General features: G+C 43.7%; 1 protein-coding gene across 1 annotated transcript in view; it reads right to left on the bottom strand.

Annotated features, from left to right (window-relative positions):
• The window catches only part of LOC143767910 (polycystin-1-like), a 331505-nt gene that overhangs the window by 134052 nt on the left and 177628 nt on the right, over positions 1-19825 (bottom strand). Inside the window, exons 13-15 of the mRNA XM_077256430.1 lie at positions 13039-13292; positions 11610-12365; positions 10586-10717 (exon numbers count right to left, since the gene is read on the bottom strand). Coding sequence (XP_077112545.1) covers positions 10586-10717; positions 11610-12365; positions 13039-13292 — 1142 coding nt within the window. The remainder of the gene's footprint in view (positions 1-10585; positions 10718-11609; positions 12366-13038; positions 13293-19825) is intronic.

The raw sequence follows: 19825 nt of genomic DNA, 5'->3' as shown, positions 1-19825 counted from the left end.
GTGGATTCTGGCGCCGCTCTGAGTCTCATGGATTGGTCCTTTGCCAAGCGTTGTGGGTTTGATTTAGAGCCTCTGGAGGTTTCTATTCCCTTAAAGGGTATTGATTCTACACCTTTGGCTAGCAATAAACCACAATATTGGACACAAGTGACTATGCATCTTTCCCCAGACCATCAGGAGATTATTCGTTTCCTTGTGTTATATAATCTACATGACGTATTAGTACTTGGATTACCATGGTTACAAATTCATAATCCAGTCTTGGACTGGAGATCAATGTCTGTGCTGAGCTGGGGATGTCAGGGGATTCATGGGGATGCACCTTTGGTTCCCATTTCTTCATCTACTCCCTCTGAGATCCCAGCATTTTTGTCAGATTTTTATGATGTCTTTCAGGAGCCTAAAACTGATTCTCTCCCCTCTCACAGAGAGTGTGACTGCGCTATTGAGTTGATTCCCGGTAGTAAATTTCCTAAGGGTCGCTTGTTTAATTTGTCTGTACCTGAACATACTGCTATGCGGGAGTATATCAGAGAATCTTTGGAAAAGGGTCATATTCGCCCCTCTTTGTCTCCACTGGGGGCAGGGTTTTTCTTTGTGGGTAAAAAGGATGGTTCATTGAGACCTTGTATCGACTATCGACTTCTGAATAAGATTACAGTTAAATACCAGTACCCGTTACCTTTACTGACTGATCTTTTTGCTCGCATAAAGGGGGCGAAGTGGTTCACTAAGATCGATCTACGTGGTGCGTATAATTTGGTGCGGATTAAGCAGGGGGATGAGTGGAAGACCGCATTTAATACGCCTGAAGGCCATTTTGAGTATTTGGTAATGCCTTTCGGTCTCGCGAATGCCCCTTCCGTTTTTCAGTCCTTTATGCACGATATTTTCCGTGAATATCTGGATAAATTTATGATTGTGTATTTGGATGATATTTTGATTTTTTCGGAGGACTGGGAATCTCATGTTCAACAGGTCAGGAGAGTTTTTCAGGTTTTACGAGCTAATTCTCTATTTGTGAAGGGCTCAAAGTGTATTTTTGGGGTTCAGAGAATTTCCTTTTTGGGATATATTTTTTCCCCTTCATCTATGGAGATGGACCCTGTTAAGGTTCAGGCTATTTGTGATTGGGTACAACCTACTTCTCTAAAGAGTCTTCAGAAATTCTTGGGATTTGCTAATTTCTATCGCCGATTCATAGCGGGTTTTTCTGCCATTGCTAAACCTTTGACTGATTTGACCAAGAAGGGTGCTGATGTTGCTAATTGGTCCTCTGCGGCTGTGGAGGCCTTTCGGGAGCTTAAGCGCCGCTTTTCTTCTGCTCCTGTGTTGCGCCAGCCTGATGTTTCGCTCCCGTTCCAGGTTGAAGTAGATGCTTCCGAGATCGGAGCAGGTGCAGTTTTGTCGCAGAAAGGTCCTGACTGCTCAGTGATGAGACCATGTGCGTTTTTCTCTCGAAAGTTTTCGCCCGCTGAGCGAAATTATGATGTTGGAAATCGGGAGCTCTTGGCCATGAAGTGGGCATTTGAGGAGTGGCGTCATTGGCTTGAGGGTGCTAGACACCAGGTGGTGGTCTTGACTGACCACAAAAATCTAATTTACCTTGAGTCAGCCAGGCGTCTGAATCCTAGACAGGCGCGCTGGTCGTTGTTTTTCTCTCGATTTAACTTTGTGGTTTCATATCTGCCTGGGTCTAAGAATGTGAGGGCGGATGCCCTCTCTAGGAGTTTTGAGACTGACTCGCCTGGTGATTCCGAACCTACTGGCATCCTGAAGGATGGGGTGATATTGTCAGCTGTCTCCCCAGACCTGCGGCGCTCTTTGCAGGAGTTTCAGGTGGATAGGCCTGATCGCTGTCCGCCTGGTAGACTGTTTGTCCCTGATGACTGGACCAGTAGAGTTATTTCGGAGGTTCACTCTTCCGCGTTGGCAGGTCATCCTGGAATTTTTGGCACCAGGGATCTGGTGTCTAGGTCCTTCTGGTGGCCTTCCTTGTCTCGAGATGTACGTATTTTTGTGCAGTCTTGTGATGTTTGTGCTCGGGCTAAGCCCTGCTGTTCCTGGGCCAGCGGGTTGTTGTTGCCCTTGCCTATTCCTAAGAGGCCTTGGACGCACATCTCTATGGACTTTATTTCTGACCTTCCTGTTTCTCGTAGGATGTCCGTCATCTGGGTGGTGTGTGACCGTTTTTCCAAGATGGTTCACTTGGTACCTTTACCCAAATTGCCCTCCTCCTCTGAGCTGGTCCCTCTATTTTTTCAGAATGTTGTGCGTTTGCATGGTATTCCTGAGAATATAGTGTCTGACAGGGGTACTCAGTTTGTGTCTAGATTTTGGCGGGCGTTCTGTGCCAGGATGGGCATCGACTTGTCTTTTTCGTCTGCATTCCATCCTCAGACTAATGGCCAGACTGAGCGTACTAATCAGACCTTGGAGACTTACTTGAGGTGTTTTGTGTCCGCTGATCAGGCCGATTGGCTTGATTTTTTGCCATTGGCAGAGTTTGCCCTTAACAATCGGGCCAGTTCTGCCACTTTGGTTTCTCCATTTTTTTGTAATTCAGGGTTTCACCCTCGCTTTTCGTCCGGTCAATTGGAGTCTTCGGATTGTCCTGGAGTAGATGCTGTGGTTGATAGAATGCATCAGATTTGGGGACAGGTTGTGGACAATCTGAAGTTGTCCCAGGAGAAGACTCAACAGTTCACTAATCGTCATCGGCGTGTCGGTCCTCGTCTTTGTGTTGGGGACCTGGTTTGGTTGTCTTCTCGATTTGTTCCTATGAAGGTCTCGTCTCCTAAGTTTAAGCCTCGGTTTATCGGCCCTTATAGGATTCTGGAGGTTCTCAATCCTGTGTCCTTTCGTTTGGACCTCCCAGCATCTTTTACTATTCATAATGTTTTTCATCGGTCATTGTTGCGGAGGTATGAGGTGCCGGTTGTTCCGTCTGCTGATCCTCCTGCTCCTGTGCTGGTTGAGGGTGAGTTGGAGTATGTGGTGGAAAAGATCTTGGACTCCCGTGTTTCCAGACGGAAACTTCAGTATCTGGTTAAGTGGAAGGGCTATGGTCAGGAGGATAATTCTTGGGTGACAGCATCTGATGTTCATGCTCCTGATTTGGTTCGTGCATTTCATAGTGCTCATCCAGATCGCCCTGGTGGTTCTGGTGAGGGTTCGGTGCCCCCTCCTTAAGGGGGGGGTACTGTTGTGAATTCTGTTTGTGGGCTCCCCCGGTGGTGTTTTATGGTAGTGTCACTTATTTGCCTTCTTCTATCCTTGATCACCTGTTGACACCCATTAGGGGAGTTTCCTATTTAAGGCTGCTTGGCTGCTGGTCTGATGCCGGCCAACAATGTATCAGTAGCATTCTGTTGCATTCTCCTGCCTCAAGATCCTGTTCAGCTAAGTTGAATTTTGTTTCTAGTTTATTCTATTTTTGTCCAGCTATTTGCAATGTGACTCTCTGTAGCTGGAAGCTCTCGTGAACTGAAATTGCCACTCCAGTGGCATGAGTTGTCACTGGAGTTTTAAAGTAATTTCAGGATGGTGTTTTTGAGTAGTGTTTTGAAGTTGACCGTGAAGTGACTCTTTCCTGTACTTCTGCTATCTAGTAAGCGGACCTCACTGTGCTAAATCTGCTGTTCATCCTACGTATGTCTTTTCTTCTTGACTCACCGTCAATATCTGTGGGGGGCTGCTATCTCCTTTTGGGGTTCATCTCTGGAGGTAAGGCAGGCCTGTATATTCCTCTGATAGGGGTAGTTAGATCTCCGGCTGGCGCGTGGTGTCTAGGGCATCGTAGGAAACACTCCCCGGCTACTTCCAGTGTCGTGTCAGGTTCAGGTCACGGTCACTTTAGTTCCCATCACCCGAGAGCTAGTCCGTTGTTATTTTGATTTCCCTGCCATTGGGAAAATCATAACACATCACATTGCGTTTGCAGAGCCCCTAATGTAATTTTTTCCCCCAAAAATTATTTTTTAGCCCCCAGTTTTGTATTTTTTCCCAAGGGTAACAGGAGAAATTGGACCCCAAAAGTTGTCCAATTTGTCTTGAGTATGCTGATACCCCATATGTGGGGGAAACCACCGTTTGGGCGCATGGGAGGGCTCGGAAGGGAAGGAGCGCCATTTGGAATGCAGACTTAGATGGAATGGTCTGCAGGCATCACATTGCGTTTGCAGAGCCCCTAATGTACCTAAACAGTAGAAACCCCCCACAAGTGACACCATTTTGGAAAGTAGACCCCCTAAGGAACTCATCAAGATGTGTTGTGAGAGCTTTGAACCCCCAAGTGTTTCACTACAGTTTATTACGCAGAGCCATGCAAATAAATTTTTTTTTTTTTCCACAAAAATTATTTTTTAGCCCCTAGTTTTGTATTTTTACAAGGGTAACAGGAGAAATTGGACCCCAAAAGTTGTTCTCCAATGTGTTCCGAGTACGCTGATACCCCATATGTTGGGGTAAACCCCTGTTTGGGCGCACTGGAGAGCTCGGAAGGTAAGGAGCACTGTTTTACTTTTTCAACGCAGAATTGGCTGGAATTGAGATCGGACGCCATGTCGCGTTTGGAGAGCCCCTGATGTGCCTAAACAGTGGAAACCCCCCAATTATAACTGAAACCCTAATCTAAACACACCCCTAACCCTAATCCCAACGGTAACCCTAACAACACCTCTAACCCAGACACACCCCTAAACCTAATCCCAACCCTATTCCCAACCGTAAATGTAATCCAAACCCTAACCCTAACTTTAGCCCCAACCCTAACCCTAACTTTAGCCCCAACCCTAAATGTAGCCTTATCCCTAGCCCCAACCCTAGCCCCAACACTAACCCTAGCCCTAACCCTAGCCCTAACCCTAACCGTAGCCCTAACCCTAGCCCTAGCCCTAACCCTAGCCCTAACCCTAGCCCTAACCCTAGCCCTAACCCTAGCCCTAACCCTAGCCCTAACCCTAACCCTAACCCTAGCCCTAACCCTAGCCCTAACCCTAGCCCTAACCCTAATGGGAAAATGGAAATAAAAAAATTTTTTAAATTTTTTAAATTTTTCCCTAACTAAGCGGGTGATGAAGGGGGGTTTGATTTACTTTTATAGCGGGTTTTTAGCGGATTTTTATGATTGGCAGCCGTCACACACTGAAAGACACTTTTTATTGCAAAAAATATTTTTTGCGTTACCACATTTTGAGAGCTATAATTTTTCCATATTTTGGTCCACAGAGTCATGTGAGGTCTTGTTTTTTGCAGGACGATTTGACGTTTTTATTGGTAACATGTTCGGGCATGGGAGATTTTTTCATCGCTTTTTATTCTGATTTTTGTGAGGCAGAATGACCAAAAACCAGCTATTCATGAATTTCTTTTGGGGGAGGCGTTTATTCCGTTCCGCGTTTGGTAAAATTGATAAAGCAGTTTTATTCCTCGGGTCAGTACGATTACAGCGATACCTCATTTATATCATTTTTTTATGTTTTGGCGCTTTTATATGATAAAAACTATTTTATAGAAAAAATAATTATTTTGGCATCGCTTTATTCTGAGGACTATAACTTTTTAATTTTTTCGCTGATGATGCTGTATGGTGGCTCGTTTTTTGCGGGACAAGATGACGTTTTCAGCGGTACCATGGTTATTTATATCCGTCTTTTTGATCGCGTGCTATTCTTCTTTTTGTTTGGCGGTATGAGAATAAAGCGTTGTTTTTTGCCTCGGTTTTTTTTATTTTTTTTACGGTGTTCACTGAAGGGGTTAACTGTTATGATCCCAGTGGCTGGGAATCACAGGAAATACCAGCTAAGTTACTAAGCAAAGAACAAGCTCTAAGGAGGTGGTAACTGGACTGACCGCAAATCTGATCCTATCCAAACACACTAAAGGTAGCCGGTGAACGTGCCTAAAATCCTGGACGTCTCGACGCAGCCTGAGAAACTGACTACCCCTAAAGAGAAAGCAAGACCTCACTTGCCTCAAGAGAAATAACCCCAAGGATATAGGAAGCCCCCAACAAATAATAATGGTGAGGTAAGGAGAAAAGACACACGTAGGAATGAAAACAGATTCAGCAAATGAGGCCCGCTAATACTAGATAGCAGAAAACAGATAGAGAACTGTGCGGTCAGCAAAAAACCCTACCAAAATATCCACGCTGAGAATTCAAGACCCCCACACCAACTAACGGTGTGGGGGGGGAGAAACTCAGCCCCCTAGAGCTACCAGCAAGCTGAGAAATCACATATTAGCAAGCTGGACAAGAAACATATTGAACACAGATGATCAAAAAATGAACAAAACGGAAACTTAGCTTCTCTTGAAGAGACTGGTAGCAAGGTAGTCAGAAGAAATCAGAATAGCACTGAATACATTGACAGCCGGCAACAAGCGGAAGTGAAACAGAGCTAAATAGGAAACTCCCAAGTGAATAACGAGGCAGCTGATCAGCCACAGACCCGCAGGATAACAAACAAAGCCACCAGGGGGAGCCCAAAACAAAAGTCACACAATACCACCTGTGACCACAAGAGGGAGCCTGAAAACAGAGTTCACAACAGTTAACTAGTGATATAGTTTTATAGGTGGGGTCGTTACAGACGCGGCGATACTAAATATGTGTACTTTTATTGTTTGATTTTTTTTATTTAGATAAAGAAATGTATTTATGGGAATAATTTTTTTTTTTTAATTTATTTATTTAGGATTTTTTTTTTTTTTTTTTTTTTACACATGTGGAAATTTTTTATTTTACTTTTTCACTTTGTCCCAGGGGGGGACATCACAGATCGCTGATCTGACAGTTTGCACAGCACTCTGTCAGATCACCGATCTGAGTTACAGCGCAGCAGGCTTACCAGAGCCTGGTCTGCACCCGGAAGTAATCCCTGCAGGACCCGGATGCAGCCCTGCGGCCATTTTGGATCCGGGGCCTGCAGGGATAGGAGGTAAGGGACCCTCACAGCAACGCGATCACATCGTGTTGCTCCGGGGGTCTCAGGGAAGCCCGCAGGGAGCCCTCTCCCTGCGCGATGCTTCCCTGTACCGCCGGCACACCGCGATCATGTTTGATCGCCGTGTGCCGGGGGTTAATGTGCCGGGGGCGGTCCGTAACCGCTCCTGGCACATAGTGCCGGATGTCAGCTGCGATAGGCAGCTGACACCCGGCCACGATCGGCCGCGCTCCCCCCGTGAGCGCGGCCAATCGCGCTGGACGTACTATTCCGTCCTTGGGAAGTAGGGCCCACCCCACATGGACGGAATAGTACATCCAATGGCAGAAAGGGGTTAATGATCTGGCCATTTTCTACAATTCTGACCAGAGTCCCTTTATGTTGTAATAACTCAGGAATTCTTCAATGGATCCTAGCGATTCTGAGATTGTTTTTATGTCACATATTGGGCTTCATGTTAGTGGTAAATTTAGGTCAACAATTTTTGCCTTTATTTGTGAAAAAATCGGAAATTTGACAAAAATTTTGAAAATTTCGCAATTTTCTAATTTTGAATTTTTATTCTGTTAAACCAGAGAGTTATGTGACACAAAACAGTTAATAAATAACATTTCCCACATGTCTACTTTACATCAGCACAATTTTGGGAAAAAAAATTTTGTTAGTAAGTTATAAGGGTTCAGAATTTATCAGCAATTTCTCATTTTTCCAGCAAAATTTACAAAACCATTTTTTTTAGTGACCACATCACATTTGAAGTCCCTTTGAGGTGCCTATATGACAGAAAACACCCAAAAGTGACACCATTCCAAAAACGTCACCCCTCAAGCTACTCAAAACTACATTCAAGAAGATTATTGACCCTTCAGGTGCTTCACAGGAACTAAAGCAACGTGGAAGGAAAAAAAATGGACATTTTAATTTTTCCAACAAAAATGCACTTTTAGCCTCAAGTTTTTCATTTTCACATAGGCAACAGGATAAAATGGATCATAAAATTTGTTGTGCAATTGCTCCTGTGTACACAAATACCTCATATGTGGGGGTAAACCATTGTTTGGGCGCACGGCAAGGCTCGGAAGGGAAGGAGCGCCATTTGACTTTTTGAATGGAAAATTAGCTCGAATTGTTAGCGGACACCATGTGGCATATGGAGAGTCCCTGTGTGCCTAAACATTAGAGCTCCCCCACAAGTGACCCCATTTTGGAAACTAGACCTCAAAAGGAACTTATCTAGATGCATAGTGAGCACTTTGAACCCCCAAGTGCTTCACAAATTGATCCGTAAAAATGAAAAAGTACTTTTTTTCACAGAAATTTTCTTTTAGCCTCAATTTTTTCATTTTTACATGGTCAACAGGATAAAATGGATCCTGACATTTGTTGGCCAATTTCTCCTGAATACACTGATATCACATATGTGGGGATAAACCACTGTTTGGGTGCACAGCAGGGCTCGGAAGGGAAGGAGCGCCATTTGACTTTTTGAATGGAAAATTAGCTCCAATCTTTAGTGGACACCATGTGGCGTATGGAGAGCCCCTGTGTACCTAAACAATGGAGCTCCCCCACAAGTGACCCCATTTTGGAAACTAGACCCCCCAAGGAACTTATCTAGATGTGTGGTGAGAACTTTGAACCCCCAGGTGTTTCACTAAACTTTATAGCGCCCGGGCATGAAAATAAAAAAAATCATATTTTTTCCACAAACATGATATTTTAGTCCCCAATGTTTTATTTTCCCAAGGGTAACAGGATAATTTTGACCCCAAAAGTTGTTGTCCAATTTGTCCTGATTACGCTGATACCCCATATGTGGGAGAAAACTATTGTTTGGGCACATGTCGAGGATCGGAAGGGAAGTAGTAACGTTTTGGAACTCAGATTTTGATGGAATGGTCCGCGGGTGTCATGTCACGTTTGGAGAGCCCCTGATATGCCTAAACAGTGGAAACCCCCCACAAGTGTCCCCATTTTGGAAACTAAACCCCCAAGGAACTTATCTAGATGTGTGGTGAGAACTTTGAACCCCCAGGTGTTTCACTAAACTTTATAGCGCCTGGGTGTGAAAATAAAACAAATCACATTTTTTCCACAAACATGATCTTTTAGTCCCAATTTTTTTCCCAAGGGTAACAGGAGAAATTGGACCCCAAAATTTGTCCAATTTGTCCTGAGTACGCTGATACCCCATATGTGGGAGAAAACTACTGTATGGGCACACGTCGAGGATCGGAAGGGAGGTAGTGATGTTTTGGAATGCAGACTTTGATGGAATGGTCCTCGGGTGTCATGTCACGTTTGGAGAGCCCCTGATGTGCCTAAACAGTGGAAACCCCCCTAATTCTAAATCCAAACCTAACCCCAACACAACCCTAACCCCAACCACAACCCTAACCCTAACACACCCCTAACCCCAACCCTATCCACAAACCTAACCCTAACACACCCGTAAACCTAATCCCAACCCTAACCCTAATCCCAACCCTAACCCTATTTTTAGCCCCAAACTTAACCCTAATTTTAGCCCCAATCCTAACCCTAACTTTAGCCCAACTCACTTTAGCCCAACTCTAACCCTAATTAGTAAACTGGGGTGGAGGGGGCGATCACCAGGGCATGGGGCAATCGCTGGGGCAGGGGGCGATCGCCAGGGCAGGGGGCAATTGCCGGGGCAGGGGGTGTTCAGAGGTGATTGCCAGGGCTGGGGGGTGATCAGGGGGCCATCAGCGGGGCAGGGGACAATTGCCGCGGCAGGGGACCATCGCCTGGGCAGGTGGCGATCAGGGGGTGATCACCGGGACAGGGGGCAGTAGCCGAGGCAGGGGGCGATCCCCGGGGCAGGGGGCGATCGCCGGGGCAGGGGGCGATCAGTGGGGCAGGGGGCGATCGCCGGGGCAGGGGCGATCAGAGGGACATCAGCGGGGCAGGGGGTGATCGCTGGGGCAGGCAGTGATCAGGGGGGATCGCTGGGCTGGGGCAGAGGACAATCACCGATGCAGGGGGGGGGAGCAGAGGTCGGGTGTGGAATCGGACAGCGGAGGTCAGCAGAGGGGGAGTACCTGATGGCGGCGACAGTAGCAGCAGCGGCGGCAATCAGTCGGCCAGGGCAGCATGCAGGCACATCGCTTTTCAGCTTCCAGGGACTGGATTACTCTGGAGAGCGACGCAGCCATACTGTACTCCACCCCTCCACATCTGATTGGAGAGCTAGCGTCACATGGACGCTAGCTCCAATCAGATCTGGGGGGTGACAAATAGGTCCCCAGAAAGGATTGTAGCTATGGGGGGGGGCAAAGACATCCCCCCGGGCTCAGAAATAAGTCCCCCCTGTACCTGCAGGTCGGGTGACATTTGAGTTAACTCGTTCACCCGACCTGCAGGAACAAGATCCCGCCATGACGCCACATAGGCGTCACAGGTTGGATTGGCACCGACTTTCATGATGCCTACGTGGCGTCACAGGTTGAGAAGGGGTTAAAGAAATTAGTATGTACAAAAGCAATAATGACAATCACTACGATAAGTAAAATGAAAGGAACAAACTATCAAAAGCGAGTCCTTGAAAATTAGCTACACTGATCATTTTCATAGTCTGGAGGACATTACTGTGATAAATGTAGGGGAAATCTTACCTTCAAATTATAAACCCCTGGAGTTCTGAATGTTACAGTGTAATTTGGACCTTTGTATGAAAACTTTTTATTATTATCGATCATCCATGTGAATGTAACAGATGAGCCACAAGATAGTGCAGCTGTAAAAACCTGAGAGTAAGGATAGAAATGTCACATGTTTAAAGGAAATGTTGATTATGACTTAGCAATGTGCCACTGAGTCATATTACAGAAATATTGGAGTTTAGTGATATTTCACAAAGCAGTTAAAATACATTATCAAAAATAAAGCTAGACTCCTTGTGAGAGAGTATTGCAAAATAATGGTTTGTGTTTTTTTGGTTCAAACAATCTTGTTATCAGGCTTTTCCCTTAGACATATTTTCCTTTACAAACAATGCTTCTATGGAAGAATATTTCGCTCATGAGTCAAATTTTCTTACAAAATCTGAAAGCTTAACCACCATTTTAATTTGGACTTACAATGGATCAGTAGGGCCTTATGGAAGTTGCAGTATGGCTTTATACAACTTAGTCTAGTTAGTCTAGTTAGTTCACATTTTGAAACGGATTAATCAGTTATCTTAGCTGACAAAAAAGATGATTGATTACTTGACAGTTCACATGTATCAATTTCAGTCAGATGACTACTGGGCATGTGAACTTTCGAATAATCATCCATCATCCAACAAAAATTGGTTCCATTTCCAAAGTAAGAAAAATGGATGACTATTTAACAAATCCATTTTCCATAGACTTCAGTATTAAAAAAGGGATCCAGTTATAATCAGTTTTTTAACCAGACAAAAAAAAGTTGTGTCTGTACAAATTTTTTGTCCTGCTAAGACAACTAGTGCTGATGGATCTGTTTCAAACCCGAAAATTACTGGACATGTGAACTTAGCCTTAAAGATCTATGTATATTATGGTAGTGTTACTAAGACCTAAGATGGACTTGAATTTCCGATTTTTCATTAAATAATGACATTAAATAATATTAATGGATTGGTGAAGACAGAGACTTGCCATACTGCCTACATACCCGAGTCTGGTTTAATTGTATGTGATTAGATCCATTGGAGTAAATTTGGAGTTCCTGGATGGCATCATGAGCCTGAACTTGCATGGTGACACTTTTGACACTGACTTCACTAGTCAACTGGATGGAAAGTAGAGCACTTTGTGGATTGTTAAAATGCAAAAACATCCCAAAAAATCCCTCATCCGCTGAATGGGTGGTGCAAATCGGCAAAGAAGATGCAATATCTGAAGGACATTCCTGCTGCATAATAGAATCTCCGCTCTGCAGGGTTGTTAACCAGTGAACATGGACAAGACTTGTACTCCGAGCACTGATAACAACTAGATTATTCTTCTGAGTTAGCAGATGTAAGGAGTTATTGTGAGGTATAGGGTAAACTATCTTCACATCAGTGATGGGATTTAGAATACTGACTTGACAAGTGGCCGTAGTTGAACTAATGGCATTTGTCACCACGGCACTGATGATGTATCTTCCAGTCTGTGAAAAACCCCATAACAACGGCGAGACCACAAGGCTGTGTGCCTCTGAACCATACATCATATGGAGGTCACAAACCACATCATCTTCCCAGATACCCAAATCTATAAGAACAGACTCTTTCAGCCATCCTTGACTTGTCATGGTAATGTAACTTTGCCGCCAGAGTGAATCTGAACTAGAGGTGCAATGCAAGAAAGACCCTTTGACACCTGTGTGTTGTATGGAAAGAATATCATCAGGGTGTACAGAGTAAGACTGGTGAGACAAGAGGACCTGCAAGAGAAATAGATTTAGAGTTAATCCAATGGTATCTCACGATAGTTAACTATTACAAAGAGATGGTAAAATAGCAATTCAAACTTAGAACTCTAATGTAAAATATGTCTTACATTTCATAAGAGTCATAAACGTAAACTCATGGCCCTCAGAATAAAATTTGCAACATGGCTACCCAAAAAGTACATAGAACTTTGAAGCCCTTCAGGTTACTGGATCTGGGTGCAACTATAACTTGTGCATCCACTATAGTTATTCTTCTGCATTTATTCCCTCTCTATAACAAAAACATATTGTAACCTCACAATATGTAGATGTGACGAATGCCTTTGGTTGATTTGCAATGACTACTTTTTTACATGTCTTCCTTAAAAATTCCTTGGTATGTCCAGCGCCCCTATAGGAGAAATGAAGCATTGCACAGTGCCCACAGGACTATGCAAGGTCCCCAGAGAGAGACTTGTTCTTTCTAAATTATGTCCCTTTGGGAAATTATATCAGAATTTCCTGAATCACAAAAGTATAAATCGCCTTAAGATCATATTACATTAAAATCAGACTGTATAGCAACTGCAAATGTTAGGTGTTTATTAAAGAAGTTTATAGAACATATTAGTTTTGTGTAGTAAGAACTAAATCTCACATCAAATAACACTTCATCTATTCTTACTTGGATGTTTCGCCTCTTCTTGCTTGGTGAGAAAAGTAGTGGGATGTCAGCGACTGGAGAGTACAACGGTGGAGTTCCAACATGCCGAGGTGGGTATACGTAGCTCTCAGAGGTATAACTACTGCAGGGATGGTCAGGACTCAGGCAGCTATCAGTAAGGGAGCACCACTGTTTGCCATTGGGACAGACCCCCGTAGTGTTACATAGAGGATGCGGATGGCAGGTAGCAAAAGGCGACTGCTGGAATACACAACCTTTACAAACAAGCAAAACACCACAAATTATTATAGAAACAATCAAATTGTATGCCATAATGGTATTTGTTTGGAATGATATTTCATCGATGATGATGGCACATAAAATTTGTATACAGTCCAAATTACCTACTTTATGCTATTTATCATGTCAAATGTCCCTAGCAGTTCTGTGTATTCATATTAACGTTTTGAATGGCTGTAATAAGATCATGGGTTTAGTGGACTGGATATAGATGAACATTGAACTATATGTTCAATGTCTGGTTAAGAACGACAGGAATTCCAGGAAAATGGCCGCCGCGATATCCATCTGCGCACGCGCGGCATCCCGCAGCCATTTTCCTGAAGCCGCGGCCAGCAGAGCGCCGCTTCTGCGCACGCGCGGCCAAAGGAAGATGGCCGCGCCCACCGATCACCAATGAAATCACGAACAGCGCGCTTTTTTAAATCCCCTGGCAGAGGATTCGGGACCTTGGGCATGCGCACACCACTACGCCACCAACGGAAAACTACGCAAAATCTGGGGGAAGACAACGCCCTTTTGACCAGACCAGCCTGATTGACAGGCGAAAACGGAGACTTTGCAAAGGTATTTCGGCAACTTAGGTGGGTAATAAACGCATAACAAACACACTAATGTAACGCCCACCTCTGCCCCTATTTAACGCTATTTTTATCCCATCTTCCAAAAACGTGGTGACAGGTTCCCTTTAAGTGTCATAAAGATTTAATTGTTTTGTTTTTCAAATAAACTCGTGGATGGTATTGTGTCTCAGGGCTCAATGTATCACTGAAATCAATCTTAAACACATGTGATAATTGGTTTTCCAGATGATTCTAATTAAAGGAAAACTACTTAAAAATGATGTTCCACATTATTAAGCAGGTCACAGTTTTCAAGTAACATGGGAAAGAAAAAGGATCTCTCTGCTGCCGAAAAGCATCAAATAGTGCAATGCCTTGGTGAAGGGATGAAAACATTAGAAATTTCCCGAAAACTTAAGCGTGATCATCGTATTGTTAAGAGATTTGTGGCTGTATCTGAGCACAGATGTGTTTATGCTGATAAAGGCATAATGAGGAAGATTTCTGCCAGGCAAGTTCATTGGATTAAGAGAGCAGCTGCTAAAAAGCCATTACAAAGCAGCAAACAGATATTTGAAGCTGCTGGTGTCTCTGGAGTCCCTCGAACCTCAAGGTGTAGGCTCCTTTAAAGGCTTGCTGTGGTGCATAAACCTACTATTCGGCCACCCTTAAACAGTGTTCACAAGCAGAAATGGTGCATTGGGCCCACACATACATGAAGACTAATTTGCAAACAGTCTTGTTTACTGATAAGCGTTGAGCAACCCTGGATGGTCCAAATGGATGGTGTAGTGGATGGTTGGTGGATGGCACCATGTCCCAACAAGGCTGGAACGTCAGCAAGGAGGTGGAGGAGTCATGTTTTGGGCCAGAATCATGGAGAAACAGCTGGTAGGGCCCTTTAAGGTTCCTGAAGGTGTGAAAATGACCTCTGCAAAGTATACTGTATAGAGTTTCTGACTGACAACTTTCCTCCATGGTATAAAAAGCAGAAATGTGCCTTTAGGAGCAAAATCATCTTCATGCATGACAATGCACCATCTCATGCTGCAAAGAATACCTCATTGGCTGCTATGGGCATAAAAGGAGATAAACTCATGGTGTGGCCACCATCTTCCCCTGACCTCAACCCTATAGAGAACCTTTGGAGTATCATCAAGCAAAAGATCTATGAGTGTGGGAGGCAGTTCACATCAAACTAGCAGCTCAGGAAGGGAAGAAATACAAGCAGAAACTCTCCAAAAACTCACAAGTTCAATGGATGCAAGAATTGTGAAGGTGATATCAAAGAAGGGGTACTATGTTAACATGTAACTTGGCCCGTTAGGATGTTTTGGAGCTAAATAGATTTTTTATTCAGTTAATGTGACCTCCTAATGCTGCTAATTCCACAAATGAGCATTTTCAGTTCTTTAAAACATATCAAATGTTTAGAAATTCTACTGTGCCTAATAATTTGGAACAGTGCATTTTAAGTTTTTATTCATTTTGGAGATTATACTGTTATCATTGGGAGGTTTCTTCAATAAAATTCGATGTATACTCTAACGGGTGATTACTTTTATTAGACTGACTGTCATTTGCACCAACCATTTAGGAAAACCTGATAAAAATGTCAGTTGCATAATAATTTGGAACATAGTGTAAGGTGCCACTCATTAGTAGCGAGGGTAGCACTGTGTCCTATAAGAGGTAATGCACTGTGGCTGGTGACCAGCTGGGTCAGAGGGCAGCATCATAGAACTTGTAGAACTTGTTCCATGTATTGTCATGCCCAAAAGGATATTGTAAGTACAGGTGTAACTTTTTTTTTTTAGAACTGTAAATTTTTATTAAAGTTTATATTTAAAAACAATTATAAACACCAATCCAAATAACGATACAGTAACATTCTATACATCAGTCAAAATGCAAAGTAAATGCCAAAATAGCAAAAAGACATTTTAGAAAGCTTCAAGAACAAAATACACTATAGGTAAGAATGATTGATTCCACTACTTGCTAGCTCAGACTTACGGTATAATCCATTTGATGATGTCTAAAGAAATAAAATAAGGAAAATACATAGACAGGCAGGGATAAGGAGGGGGGGGGGAAGAGGTACAAACTGTGTAGGAATTTTAAGAGAAGTCATTCCTAACCGCCAAACTGAGCCCCGTAATAATCCCAGGGAGCCCAAATCGTATCATACCTGTCCACTCCAGCTCTCATCAAAGCCGTCATATATTCCATTCTACGCATATCAGAAATTTTATTTAGTAAATGTTGGTGGGAAGGGGGAGAGGTCTGCTTCCAATTAACAGCTATCAAGCATTGCACCGCAGTGAGAATGTATAACAGCACTTTAGCTGAATTTTTCCCCATCTCTTTAGGAGAGACATTAAGAAGGAAAATAGCTGGATCTAAATCAAATTCCACAAAAAGAACCCTGCCAATTTAGGTCCAAAAGATATGATATTGAGAGCCAACATCCAAACCACAACGCCAGCAGAAGTTCGAGAGCTGAGGGTTCAATCTATGGAGGAGATCCGGAGGGTGATACCAGAAGATCATAATTTTATACTGATTCTCCCTATAGAGAGAGCAAATAGAGGATTTAGCTGCCCTATCCCAGATATGTTGCCCAGTTTGAGGTGACAGACTCCTCCCCAAAATGGACTCCCATCTACTCATGTACGGGTGTTTAAATGGCTGACTCACTTGGGGATGATTTATTATCTTATATATTTCCAAAATTAATCCCTTGGTAGATGGACCCCTCTTGAAAATTCTCTCAAAGTCAGATGGTGTGGACACCATTAATGATCCATATAACGACAAAGCCAGGTGCTTAGTCTGCATGAACTGAAAGAACTACCTGTTATAGGAAATCTAGACTTGATATTGTCAAACGAGAGAACCTCCAGAGTGCGACCATCCACTACCATCACAGGGTCCATGCTATTTGGAATCAGCGGTATAAATAAATTATATCTTTTGGCAAGTTGCTAGAGGCCAAGTTAAACCTCCTCTTACACTCTAACCATACCTCTCTTGTGAACTGTATAGGTCCCAATAGCGGGACTGAAACCCTGAAGCGCTTGTTTGTCCAAAATAAAACTTTCGGGTGGATTGGGGCTAACAATAACATTTCTAATTCTGTCAATTTGTTATAAGCCCACAAAGAGGCCCATGAGGGAATCCTAAGCAGATGAGCTGCCCAGTAATACAACAATATCAGGGACAGAGAGAGCCCCCTGCATCCTATGGGAGACAAGGACACGCTTAGAGATACCATGGACCTACCATTCAAGATTAACTTCAATATAGAAGCCTGAAGGAAATTAACCCTTTAACGACCGCCGATACGCCTTTTAACGGCGGTAGTTAAGGGTACTTAAACCACAGAGCCAAGACCCCAGAGAACTTGATTCGGGTCGGTTTTTACCGACCCCGGGTTGCGATCGCCGTTATTAACCATATAACAACAACCGCAAAAAAAAGCGTGATTTGCCATTTAATTTCCCTGTTCTCTGATGTGATTGCACTATCAGAGGACAGAGAAATAGGGTCTCCGATCGCCCCCCAGTACTTACCAGTGTCTCCCGGTGTCCCAGTGTCCTCCTGCTTCCCTGCACGGCTGCTGGCATCTTCTTCCAGTAAGAAAATGGCAGGCGCATGCGCAGTGTGCCCGCCGAGATCTGCTGGCCGGCACCCGGCAACAATATGAAGATTTTTACTATTGGTTCATTTTGGTCACTGTGATAGACCCTAACACAGTGAGCAAAATAAAAAAAATAGTAAATAAACGCCCCCTTTATCATCCCCTTAGCTAGGGAAAAATAATAAATAATAAAGAAAATATACTTATTTCCATTTTCCCATTAGGGTTAGACGGGATAAAGTTAGGGTTAGGGTTGGGGCTACAATTAGGGTTAGGGTTGGAGCTAAAATTAGGGTTAGAGTTGGGATTAGGGTTGGAATTACGGTTAGGGTTGAGATTAGGGTTAGGATTGGGATTAGGGTTAGAGTCGGGATAAGTGTTAGGTTTGTGGTTAGGGTTGGGATTAGGGTTAGGGGTGTGTTGGGATTAGGGTTGGGAATAGGGTTAGGGTTGGGATTAGTGTTAGGGTTGGGATTAGGGTTATGGGTGTGTTGGGGTTAGGGTTGTGATTAGGGTTATGGTTAGGGTTGGGATTAGGGTTAGGGGTGTGTTGGGGTTAGGATTGTGATTAGGGTTATGGTTAGGGTTGGGATTAGGGTTAGGGGTGTGTTGGGGTTAGGGTTATGATTAGGGCTATGGTTAGGGTTGCGATTATGGTTAGGGGTGTGTTGGGGTTAGGGTTGGAGTTAGAATTGGGGGGTTTCCACTGTTTAGGTACATCAGAGGGTCTCCATGGCGCTACCATTGATTACAACCAATTTTGCATTCAAAAAGTCAAATGGTGCTCCCTCCCTTCTGAGCTCTGCCGTCCGCCCAAATAGTGGTTTACCTCCACATATGGGGCATCAGCCTACTCAGGACAAATTGGACGACAACAACTTTTGGAGTCCAATTTCTCCTGTTACCCTTGGGAAAATCAAAAATTGGGGGCTAAAAAATCATTGGCTCTGTGTTACAAATATCTGTGAAGCACTTGGATGTTCAAAGAGCTCACTACATATCTATATTAGCTCCTTGAGGGGTCTAGTTTCCAAAATGGGGTCACTTGTGATGGGTTTCTACTGTTTAGGCACATCAAGGGCTCTACAAATGAAACATGATGCCCGCAGACCATTGCATCAAAGCCTGCATTCCAAAGCATCACTACTTCTCTTTCGAGCCCCAACGTGTGCCCAAACAGTAGTTTTCTCCCACATATGGGGTATCAGCATACTCAGAACAAATTGGACAACAACTTTTGGGGTCGAATTTCTCCTGTTACCTTTGTGACGCGGTGGATGCCGCGTCGGAGAGCACTGGAGCTCCAGGAATCTTCCTATTTGCTCATAGCAGGTTTGGCTACAACAACCACGCAGAACTAACTTTGATATATGATCGTGCAGCGATTATAATTCCCGTTAACGGCTTTTATTTAATAACCTCCTGTAACTGATGAAGGTCACAATTGACCGAAACGCTTTCCTGTATTTACTACAATACATTTTTCCTGCTGCATCTTACCTAAAGTTGAGTGCTAGGTCTCTTACTATTATACTTCTAATAAAGTCGCCCCACCTTGGGTTCTGATGGACCATTTGGATGCCCATAAAAAGCACCCCTTTTGTTGATCTATTGTGCTTTTCCAAAAAATTTTGTGATAAAGGGTGTCCGACATGACCCTTTGAATGTTTTAGAAGTGTTCTTTTATCCGTGTCGTGAGACACCGCTTAGTGGGTCCCACGTAGAGTTTATTACACGGACACTGGATTAGGTATATAACCCCTGTTGAAAAAACGTAATTTTCTCCTTAATGATAAATTCCCTAGTTCCACTTGAGTCTTTGAATGTGCACTGACGTGCTTTTCTAAAATTAGTATTTATGCAACAGTAACAACTTCTGCATGGCATGAACCCTACATTAGATTGTGAAGTTGTTCTCGGAGGCCTCACCCTATCACCAATAGCTAGCGTAGTGGTGGGGGCTATAGGATGGCCCAAAGATTGGGCTTTTCTATATATAAATTTCAGTAAAATCGGTAGGTGTTCTCCCACCATTTTATCCCCTTGTAAGACCGCCCAGTGTTTCTCAATGATTCTTCTAAACTGTTTATGTCCCGCATGAAACTGAGCTATGAATCGTATCTGCCCTATTTGGTCCCTGGATCTACTGGATCTGTAGTAGCTGGTTTGGTGGGATGTACCAATTAATTTCTGGGTATGGCTTCCATATCAAGTTTCACCTGTTCCAATAAGGGTTCTGGATAGCCCTTATCCAGGAACTGCTGGGTTAGGAGTTTTGATTCTCTGAGGTAATCATCCCTTT

Source organism: Ranitomeya variabilis, chromosome 4 (genome assembly GCF_051348905.1).
Source record: "Ranitomeya variabilis isolate aRanVar5 chromosome 4, aRanVar5.hap1, whole genome shotgun sequence".
Classification (NCBI taxonomy): Eukaryota; Metazoa; Chordata; class Amphibia; order Anura; family Dendrobatidae; genus Ranitomeya; species Ranitomeya variabilis.
This window is presented reverse-complemented; position numbering and strand designations above follow the sequence as displayed.